Source organism: Benincasa hispida, chromosome 11, assembly GCF_009727055.1.
Source record: "Benincasa hispida cultivar B227 chromosome 11, ASM972705v1, whole genome shotgun sequence".
In the NCBI taxonomy this organism is placed as follows: Eukaryota; Viridiplantae; Streptophyta; class Magnoliopsida; order Cucurbitales; family Cucurbitaceae; genus Benincasa; species Benincasa hispida.
Window position 1 is genome coordinate 66,244,209 of NC_052359.1, and position 11,223 is coordinate 66,255,431.

The following is an 11,223-nucleotide window of genomic DNA, read 5'->3' on the forward strand; positions in this document are numbered from 1 at the left end:
GAGTTGAATGATGTCAAGATTGAATTTGGACTAAGTTTTTAATATTTAATTACTTAAAGAGTTCTATTCAGTAACCATTTCATTTTTTATTTTTGGTTTTAAAAATTAAGTCTATTTTCTCATCATTTCTTACCATGATTTGCATCTTTCTTAAATACGATGATTGAATTATTAGCTAAATTTAAAAATGAAGAAATTTGGAGGTGGAAGTAACGATAAGCGTAATTTTCAAAAACAAAAAATAAAAAACATAATGGTTGTCAAACGGGACCTAAATGTTATATGATCTATTAGTTTGTTTTTACAAAATTCGACAACATTGGTGTTATACTTGTTCTTAAGTTTAAAATTCAATTTGATAAAACTGAAACTTTTGATCTCAAAAAATAAAATAAAAGATTATTCTAATTATTTTCAATTATACAGTGAACTTGTCAATTCAAATATAACTCAATAGATAAAGTTAGAGTTTAGCTTTCTCAAAGTTAAAAGGTTTGATTCTTCACCTTTACATTCGTTAGAACTCAAAAAGAATCGCAACTCCTTTTTCTCCATGTATTCTTAAGCAATCTATCAAAACCTCCCAAAGGAACTTTCAAATGCTATTAAAAATTAAAAAGAATGATTTTAAAACATCATTTTTGAAACTTTCTTCTTCTAATTAAACCCAATTTTTGTTGAAGTACATCACGAGCCAAAATATGCTTACCCTCCCGATTCAGGCCAAAGAAAACTGTCCTGAAGTTAACACTGCTGGGAGCAATCCCACTGTCGAGCATCTCAGATATTATCTGCAAGGCTTCTTCAGATCTCCCTGCTTTACAAAGACAAGAAATCAGCATTGTATAAGCTTTAAAATCAGGAGAAGGCCCATTTCTCTTGATATAATTGAAAACCTTCCATGCTTCACCAAAATTTCTCATGTTCATGTAGCCATGGACCAATGCTGAGTAAGTAGCAATTGTTGGTTCACAACCCTCCTGCAGCATCTTTGCAAGTATTTCCAGAGCTCTTCTTGTTTGTTTCTCCTTGAATGAATAAACTATAAATGATGTGTACACGTGTACAGTTGGATTTATGCCGACTTGTTTCATTGAGTTCATCTTTGCCAATGCCTCTTTGGTTCGTCCCGTTTGTAGAAGTCCATGAATGAGGCTCCCATAGATGTAGCTATCGAGTTTGGATCTCTCAGCCCCTACCTCTTCTAGTAATGTCAATGCCTCGTCTAATTTTCTGGCACGACAAAGAGCTCGAATATACAAAGAGTAAATGAGGGGGATCGTGAAACCGACTTTTCTGAGGTGATCTATGCATCCTTTAGCATCTGAAAGCCTACTGTGTTTGCATAAACAACCTAGATATGTTTCTAACAATTCCTTATCAGGGATGTACTCAGAACGAATCATTTCTTGGAATAAGGTAATGGCCTCATCTACCTTCCTCCGTTTCAACCCGCAAAGGGTCATGATCAAATACTTATAGGTAGTGGCATTTGGCTTGATGTTGCTTTCTTTCATTTCTTTAAATGACTTCAATGCAATCTCTGTAAGACCTGCTCGACCATATTGCATAATCATGATTGTCCAAGTATCTGGAGTTATTAAGCACCCCCTTCTTCTCATTTCGTAGAAAAGACTTCTCATGTGCTTGAAATCTTTCCCGATCCCCGCGACTTTAATAGCCATGTTGTAAGTTTCTGTAGTATGATTATAACCTGGTTGCTTTCCTACCCAAGCAAAAAAATGTAATGCTGCACAACCATCCAAACTACATTTCCGCAATGTCTCAAGAACTAGTTCTGGGGTGAACTCTACGCCGCAGTTTTCCAGTGCTTTCTTAATTTGTTTCCAATCTGTTGAAGATGACAGTATCTTGAAAATTTCATCAAGATCCTCCTCTCTGTAGTTTCTTGGAAGTGTCTCCATATGACAAGTGATACTTGTTGGTTTGGAATGCTTAAAGTTCACCTCAATACTAAGATCTTTTATCTTGTGTGCATCGTCTTCTCTATTTACCTCACCTTCTTGTGGAAAGAGTTCAACAATACTTCTCATTTTCTTTACTTTCTCTAAACTGATCACATCTCCTCCTTTCTCCATGTAAGACACTACTGATCGAAATAATTTGTCGGGGATGACAGTATTCAATTCCTGCATCTCATTTAGAACCTTGACTATCTCATCGGTTCTAGAAATCCTAAAAAGCTCCCTGATGAAGACTGAACAGGATTTCCATGTAGGCTTGTTTTCCATGGTTCTGAAAACATTCCATGCTTCAGTTATACGGTTTTGGCGGACATTACCAACAACCACGGTCATGATTGCCACCGCATCTAATTCAACCCCCTTTTCCTGCATCTCTTTATAAAGCTCAAAGCCTTTCTCATACTCGGCCAACCTAAAGAGATGTTGCATCAGTTGAGTGTAAGTTGAAGTAGTAGGCAAATAACCCATTTCTTTCATGTTTTGAAACAGATCAAGAGCCTTCAAGACATCATTTCGCCTTAAATACCAATTAATGATAATGCCATATATCTTCCCATCACCATCAATTTTCCTCTTCATAATATTGACCAGTTCCAAAGCATCCTCAAGTCGATTAGCACGACAGAGTCCTCCAACCAGAATCTCAAAGTATTCGGGGTCTAGTACTATACCTTTACTATTAAGGTCATGAATGAACTCCAGAGCTTCTTTAATTCTCCCGGAGATGCAAAAACTCTTGAGAATGTAATGATACGCATCACGTTCTGGAACATTAAACAATGCTACCATGTCCTTTGCAATGTCAAGAACAGAGGCTGTATCTCCTGATCCAGCAAGACAACTCAACAGCACCTTGCACATTTTCATGTCAACAACCGTAATTCCTTTCTTGACCATCTCTTGGTAAAACTCCATGGCAAGTTCAGGCTTTCCAGCAGCAGAGAGTGAACAGATTAAAGTCTTGTAAACAACCCCATCTGGTTCACACCCACTTTCCCTCATCTTATTGTAAACCATCAAGGCTTTTCCAGTTAACTTTGCATTGCCATAGAGAGAGATAAGAATGGTCCAAGTCTTGATATCCTTCTTCAAGGAGTAATTCTCCATTTCCTCCACTAACTTCTCAATGAGCTTGAAATCTCTAGCTTCACTAGCAATGCTAAGCATTGTGTTCAAAACACTAGTTGTACACTGAAACTCATCTCGGGATTTCACCCAATTGAAGAACCCAAGAGCCAAATGTTGGAATTTAAAACACCTCTTCAGAACTTTCTCCACAACTTCAGAACTGAACCTAACATCCAAACTTCCCAATCTCTCCTCCATCGAAATCAACCCATTTCCAGCACGAATGACGGCTGCAATTTGATGAACAACCGAACTAACATCTTTTTCTTCCAAGACAACCAACTGGGTACTCTCAGTTTCTTCCTCGGAATTTTTACAAACACCTGAGGCACAGAGTAACTGTTCTTTCCCATTCAAAGAGTCCCTTTCCTGACTTTCTTTCAACTCCAAATCCCGAAAAGATATTTTATCATGAACATAACTTTCAGAACCCAAAATCTCAGTAATCTCATTGAAAAGCGACCTGAAGCTTGAAGTATCAGCCGTTTCCGGGTACTGAGATTCTTGGGTTCCAGCTGGACGAGAAGAACTTTTTCGTTTTCTTACAAGAGTCGAGAAACGAAGAACCTGAAACTGAGAGAGATGAAAGCGAAGAAAATCGAGCGTTGAATTTGAATATGGAGAATGGAAGCGGATTAACTTCCGCATTCTTACGGGGATCGTCTCTTCGGATTCGTTTCCGGTGAAGTAATGAAAATCTCGAGTGTTGAATAAAAGAAATTGTTTTATTTAAAATAATTGAAATGCATTACGTGAACAGAAGAGGCGCTCGTGGCCTAATGGATAAGGCGTCTGACTTCTAATCAGACGATTGTGGGTTCGAGTCCCACCGAGCGTGTTTTCTCTTTCAATTTTATTTTATAATTTTTTTGGAAATATTTATGGTCATTGATATTTTATATATTGTACATATCATTTTAAAAAAACAAGTCTTACTGAATTTTTAAAAAGTATATATTTTGACTTTTTGATTAGTCATATATAATAAAGATATCCATAGACATCAATATTTTATATATTAGGTGTTTTGTGTACATGTAAGTCATTTTAAAAAGTTCAAATAAAATTTTATCCAATTTTCTAACAACTATGTTTCTTGATTCTGTATGTTTATTATTATTTTTTTTTATTATATTATATGGAAAATTATCAAAATCGAATATTGTGTACGAGCGATGAGATTCCACTGTCTCTTTACTCTTCTTATTCTTACTTCTTGCAAGAAAATTAGAAATTCTTGCTCGCTACTCTTTGCTAAGAGTTTAGGTTTTCTCACTCCTCTCCATCTCTCTTTTTATTTACAACACGCTCTTGTTTTAAAAGAAAGTGAATAACAAGAGGTATGATTGAAGATAAATGAGCAAAGAGCGACAGTAATGAAAGAATTGAGAATTCAACATGCATGCACAATAAAGTTGTTTTGGTAATTTCAGTTGATGATGATGCAAGCAAAAGGTAAAGAAAAGCATAGGTTTTAAAAAGGTAAATGTAATGTATAGAAGTTTTAAATTTAATAATCAAATATATAACAATATTTTAAAGAATCATAAATATAACGAAATTTATGTGTGATAGTCTTTAGGTGTAGACTCTTATCATGAACCTAAACCCAATACTGACAGACTTTGAAAGTAAAATTGAAATTTTGTTATACCTACATGTTCGTTGTAATTGTGCTATATTGATTAATATTTGGAGCCATAGGATTATTAAATTTCATTTTGGGCTCAAATTTTGGATTGCAAAGACAATTATCTCATATATATATATATTTATTGCTCTCAAATAAATTCAGTCTCTATCTCTCGTATCGTCTCAAGCCGTGGCGCCCAAGAAAGACTCTACTCTAAAGGAGAATCTCGCAGAGAGGAGGAAGGTTCGCGAAATCCAGCTTCGAAAATGGGATGGGTCTGGAGAGACGACACCGGAGAATTGGATTCATCCGCCGTCGATGCCGCTAAGATCAACAATTCTGCCGCTCCGTCCTTCAGCGATCGGTGTTCGACCAGAAAAGTGGTGAAGTCGCAGTGCAAGACCGAGGAGGTTGAGCCCGGAAAATTTGTCAGGAAGTGCGAGAGAACCGAGGAGATTCTCAGAGACTGCATTGGAAGGTATGTGCATGTGTGTTTTTCCGATCTTTGTTGTCCTGTGGCAGTTTATTTTAACCTAGCAATTGTTATCTTTCGATTTTCTTCAGTAGGGTGAAGGGAAAAGAAGTGTTTTATGCTGTTTGTTGTTGATAAAAAGGAAATTGTTGAACCTTAGGTTTCATTTCTGTATTGGTTTTCTTTATTTGGAATAAAATGTCCACATGGTTGTTCCTAATTTTTATTTTCTTTGTAGTTTTTGGATATACCATAGATGTAAATATAGAAGTATATTGTGAAAGGAAAAGGTTGGTTCCTGCTATTTGTTAATTGAACTTCTGTTCGATAAATTGAACTACGGAGCCGTTTTGAGGGTAACTCAAAGTGTCAATCTTTCTGGAATCCTGTGGTGAAAAAGGGGTAAAAGGCAAAAACATATGGGATCTAGAGGAAGAGCCTTCTTTTTCAAGGGGGGTAGATTAACACTTATCCGGTCAATTATCTGACATCCCCAGTTACTTCTTGTCTTTGTTTAGGAAGCGTGTTTGGTTAGCAAGTCTATTGAGAAGATGGTGAGAGATTTTCAATGGGAAGGAGTTGATGAGGGGAGGTTCCCATCTTGTGAGGTGGGATGTGGTTTCAAAACCTCTGGCCTTGGGAGGTTTAGGTATTGGGAATTTGAGACTCCATAAAGAGGTGTTAGTGGCAAAATGGCTGTGGTAATTTTTCTCGGAGCTAATGCTTTGTGTTTGTGGCATAGGATTACTGTGAGCAAATATGAGCCTCACATTTTGTGTGGGTTAGAGAGTATGATTTTAAGGGCATGAGTAAAAACCTCTACTCAGCTATTTCTAATATTTTGTGTAACCCCAATCCTCCCATTTGCCTTTATCTTCTCCTCTCTTTGGAAGGGTAAAATTTCCTAGAAGGTCAAATTCTTTGTGTGCAGGTTTTGCACAGAAGAATTATTAACTTGGACTGTATTCAGGGACGATCTTCTATAGTGTTGATCTTGCAATGGTGCATTCTTTGTCGGAGGCTTGACAAGGATATTGAACCTCTGTTTTGGGGGTGCTCTTTTGCTCATTCTTTGTGGAGCAATGCTTGACTACTTTTAACTTATGTCTTACTCGTAGTAGAGAGTGCAGCTCGTGGTTGAAGAGGTGCTCTTGAATCTCCTGTTTCTGGATAAAGGAAGGTTTTGTGGTGGCTTTGTTTCTTTGCCTTGTTGTGGGGGATTTGGTTTGAGAAAGATAGCATAAATTTTAAGGAAGCCAAGAGACCTTGAGAGGAGGTATGGAGGTTGCTAGATTAATAGGTGCTTATTGCCGTCTATTACCTGACCTTTTTTGTAATCATGACCTTGGTTTGATCCTATTGAGTACAAGTGGGGGTTATGGGGATTTGAACCTTCGATTGCAAAGGAAGGAGTACATGTTTAATTATCTGTGAGTTATGCTCACTTTAGCCCTTGGTTTGGGGTTGGTTTCTTTAGTTAGTGTTTGTACTCCCTTTTGTGTGAGATTGGCTTTTATGCCCTTGTATATTATTTCATTTTCCTCGGTGAACACTCGGTTTCTTACCCCAAAAAAAGAAAAAAAAAATCACGACCTACCCCACTTATTAAGGTCACCAAAATTACCATGATAGAAGAAGACTGATTTTATCTTTTTTTGGGTTATTTCACACGTTCTCACTATCTTCTTTAACTTCACATCCGTGTGCACATTTGGCCTCCTGCTGATCTTTCTTCAAAATTATGAAAATTGATTAAATTAAGAATTTAGATGCTTAAGTGTCCCATGAAGGGATACAAAATTCTCTCTCTCTCTCTCTTTTTGCCACTAAATAAATGTTTTTAACATTCTTTTTCTTAAAAGTTGATGGAATTTAATATTTTCGAAAACAAGAATAAGAGGAAGAAACTGATGAATGAAGGAAGAGAGAGATAAGGGAGTAACTGAAAATGGATCTTGTAAGCTGAGGAGAATGAGAGAGATGAAGGGGCATGTGAAATTAGAGGGTTGGAGATTATGGCTGAGATCATTTGCATATCTTAGACTAGGGCTTCTTCTCTCTAAAATCACAACAGGGTTGTGATGTATAATGGCAAGCAAGATTAGGTGAAGATGTTACTTTGATGGAAAATTATGAAGATGACTGAGGAAAGCATTTCCTGGAGTGCAGTTGTGCTGGTTAGATGTACGATGGTTGAATGACATGATTGGAAATCATTGGGTAGTGCCTTGAATATCGGCGAGTAGAATCTGTGCTACCATATATTGAAAGATAAATTGACTAGTAGAATTGGTTTTTGGGGTGTAGGCAGCCTTCACTTTGGATTACATTAGGAAATGAAAGGACAGTTTTTGAGAATATTTTTCTGAGCCTGGCAGAGGAAGTTATATTACTATCTGTAAACAATAATGGGTGCAAATTATGACTTTGCACATGAAAGCTTCATAGGGACATTTTTCTCTGCTTCATTAGTTCCTAGACACTACGGTGCTTGATTGTTGAATTTATTATTCAGGAAGGTGGACCTTCTTTGTAGTTCATTGGAGGTGATTTCTTCTTCTCCTTCTGGGCTTAGACTGTCAATATTCCTAGCCTATTAATCAATTAGTTGAATTACCATTTTATTATTTGATTTGGGGCTCCTCCATTGGTACAAGACATGGTTCTGCTTCATACTTCTAAGCGTAATTATGGTTCTTATTTATGGTGACAATTGCATGTTTGTGATAAAGGGTAATTGTGCTTGTTTTGTTTAGCTCCTGAAGGGAGGTAACGTATTCATTTCATTAGGGTTTTCTTCTTTTGGGCTAAAATATCCTACTGATGACACGGTTTATGTTACACTTTACTGCCCATCTTTACTTTTGTGATTTTTTACTCCCTAATACTTATCTACACGACTAGATATTTAGTCAAAATAACAAAGAAGTGTCTAAACATACGCTTTAAAGTTCCTAATGTTTAAGGCCTTTTCTATTTGATCCCCTATTGATTAAGAAGCTTTTATGTCTCTTATGTTTTAACATTTTCCAATTCAGTCCCTCATCGTCAGGGAATGTTACAATTTGCTGATGATAATTTTACATGGCATAATTCTTCGTGAACTGGTGGAAATATAGAGGAGGAAAAAAAAAGCTGGGAAAAGATTCTTATTCCTCTTGAGTTTCTAAGAAATCGACAAAAATTAAGCTTTCTTATCCTAGATGGCCTTTTTTCTTCTCCAAATTTCTGCCAATTCATTAAGTATCATGCCATGTAAGTTTATCATTAACCAATTTTAACATTCACGTGAGAAGCTAAATTAAAAAATATTAATACACAAAAGACTAATTTAAAGCTTTTTAAACCAGTGAAGACTATATTGAAAAATACCAAAACATGAGACATATATTTAGCCAAAAATATTTATTACCAGTAACTATTTAGCAAAAATAACAGATGTTTAATATTGTACACGGTTGCAAACTTTATAGTAATCCTCTAGTTTCTCATCTTCCCTCCTTTAAAATTACTTGCTTCTAGTTGGTTATTTTATTCCACTGGTTTTCCTTCCTTCAACTATTCTCCCCATTTAGAGCCTTTACATATCTCTTTTCCCCTTCCCTTCCTCACATAAAAGGATCCGAGGAGGGTCCTATTGATGATATGAGTCATCTGACTGAATAATAGTTGCATCATTTTTTTTGTACAGGCCGGTCGAAGTGATACAGTCCAACAAGGAATTTACGGAAGAGGATGTAACGGATCAGATGGTCAATAGGTCATTCTCACCGGGATCGTCAGAACATCGACCATTTGATTTCCCTGGGCTCCGTAGTGATATTGATGCAATTGAGCAGAGTCTCTTTGGTAGCATGAAGGGGTTCTTTGAAGCAGCTGAAGAGATTAAGAATGGTTTTTTTGGTTCTTTGAGAGATCCACCCCTATTCAACAGAGAGTCTTCATCCTCCCCGTCGATGAGACGAGGAATACCCATAGAAGATCATGAACCAGCGTTCTTCTCTAACCAAAAAGAGCCCGATTCCGGTCATGTTGATCTATCTGGATTGGCCAGGGATGTCTAAATGCCCTAGATGAACCTGATTGTCCTTTTTTTTTCAGATGTTAGATACGATGAGTACACAGTATATTATCTTTATTTTTGGTGGCTGTACATTTGGTAATCAATAAAATATACTCTTTAGTTTTCCTTCAGCAAGCTTTTTTCCCTGGAAAAATTACTAAGGTTCTGCAAGTCTAAAAATTGTTATATTCAATCTTTGCTTATAGATATTGACATATTGACTGATTATGTGTGAGAATCTTTCTTGAATAGGGCTAAATTGTTAGTTTTGAAAACAACCAAGTTTGTAGTTTTAAAAAGCTATACAACCTTAACAATGGGAGGATCAAACCATCTTTTTATATTAGATAATGATAATATATAACTTAATCCATAAACTACGCTGATATACCAGATTTCTCATAATATTTAGAATTTTAAAAGCAAAGTTATACGGGGATCAAATTTATAGGAATACTTGAATTAATAAATGAGAATGTATAGCATCTCTCTTGTTTATTCATCTGAACACTATTATCAACATCGTGTTAAAAGTGCACACTAGAAAGATTCTTAAGAGTGCATTCAGTTGGTGATCTTAAAACAGAGATCTAACAAAAATTTAGAAGTGTTAGGGGTCACCACTATTGGGCTTGAGCTCACATGGATGGATGTTTGTTTCTTAGATGAATTAGGTATCCTAAACCCTTCCTTTGTTTGAGACATTGATATAAGAAGCTTTGGCTTCCTACGTCATTTTTCTATGGGTTTGAATAGTAAACATTATTTAAATCTATGGGTTATCCCTCTTTTTTTTAAAAAAAAAAAAAAAAAAATCTAGAAAGTATGTCGACCAACTTCTGGACACCACCTTCAGCAGCCAGGGCTGGCCAACTCTTGCCGTCACCCTCCGGCGACTGTCGCTGGCCAACTCCGGCCGCCACCCTGTGACGACTGTTGTTGGCCAATTCTAGCCACCACCCATTCTAGCCGCCACCCCTTTGGTAACCGTTGCCGATCAACTTTGACCGCCACCTTAGTGATTGCGCCAACTTCGACTGTCACTTCAGCGATCGCTGCCAACCAACTTTGCCGCCACCTCGGTAATTGTCATCGGTCAACCTCTAGCCACCACCTTGGTGACCGTTGTCGGCCAACCTTCGACCACCATCGACCAACCTCTAACAACCCCCTTTCCCTCACATTGGCAAAATTCCAACAACCAACTTTGTCGGCCCACCTCTGACTGCCACCTCTAGCAATCGCCACTAGCCAACCTTGAAAGACATTAATAAAAACAGACTAGACAATTTTGTATATAAAAACACTTTGAAGAAAGAATTGCAATATATTTTTGTTCTTTATTTTAAAGAGTTTTTTTCAAAGGTGTTTAAATCAAAATGAATTTTCGAAAGATATTTTTTTAAGTCATTTCAAACACGTCATTAGATTGTAATTGTATATGTATATTTATTTGGGCTATATGTAGAAAGTCCTAATTTAATTGAATATCATTTTCGTTTTTTTCGTTGGTCAATTTAATTATCTCGAAGACTTAGAATCATTAACGTAAAGGTTTAAATGTTTAAAACAACCTAGCGACTAAATTAAAATTAAAATTCAATTTTTATGATTTTGTATCAAAATATAATTTGATAAAAGAAAAGTATAGTTTTTCAATAATTGAATTTAATATTAAAATACTAATTTATTTCAATTTTAAGTTAGCTTAGTATGGTAAAAAAAATGATCATTTTCAAATTAATTAAAGTGACAAAAATTTATGAAATTTTATTTCGAAATCTAGTAAAATTAAAATATAAAATTATTAAAACAACAGATTAAATAAAATTATAATTTTAGTCAAAATCTCTATTCCAATTTTTTTTTTTTTTAAAAAAAACATTGTTCTAATTTTTTATTTATTTTAAACTTAATTATATTAAAATAATTAAGATGACAA

At 35.8% G+C, this 11,223-nt stretch overlaps 2 protein-coding genes and 1 non-coding gene across 3 annotated transcripts; 2 read left to right on the top strand and 1 right to left on the bottom strand.

Moving 5' to 3' along the window:
- Nucleotides 1–479: 479 nt before the first annotated feature.
- On the bottom strand, nucleotides 480–3,795 carry LOC120090152 (putative pentatricopeptide repeat-containing protein At5g06400, mitochondrial). Its single transcript, XM_039047670.1, has one exon. It carries the CDS (start codon nucleotides 3,759–3,761, stop codon nucleotides 636–638), a length of 3,126 nt encoding a protein of 1,041 aa, XP_038903598.1. The 5' UTR covers nucleotides 3,762–3,795; the 3' UTR covers nucleotides 480–635.
- Nucleotides 3,796–3,878: 83 nt separating this feature from the next.
- Nucleotides 3,879–3,951, top strand: TRNAR-UCU. Its single transcript has one exon. It is a non-coding gene; the product is annotated as a tRNA-Arg (tRNA).
- Nucleotides 3,952–4,901: 950 nt separating this feature from the next.
- Nucleotides 4,902–9,416, top strand: LOC120091884 (fra a 1-associated protein). Its single transcript, XM_039050042.1, has 2 exons — nucleotides 4,902–5,224; nucleotides 8,910–9,416. Exons 1-2 carry the CDS (start codon nucleotides 5,013–5,015, stop codon nucleotides 9,280–9,282), a joined length of 585 nt encoding a protein of 194 aa, XP_038905970.1. The 5' UTR covers nucleotides 4,902–5,012; the 3' UTR covers nucleotides 9,283–9,416.
- The last annotated feature ends 1,807 nt before the right edge of the window (nucleotides 9,417–11,223 follow it).

Excerpts from the sequence above, each read along its gene's own strand:
- LOC120090152 (XM_039047670.1), bottom strand. The coding sequence starts at position 3,761 with ATGCGGAAGTTAATCCGCTTCCATTCTCCATATTCAAATTCAACGCTC.
- LOC120091884 (XM_039050042.1), top strand. The coding sequence starts at position 5,013 with ATGGGATGGGTCTGGAGAGACGACACCGGAGAATTGGATTCATCCGCC. Across the intron at positions 5,225-8,909 it reads CTCAGAGACTGCATTGGAAG|GCCGGTCGAAGTGATACAGT; the intron begins GTATGTGCATGT and ends TTTTTTGTACAG.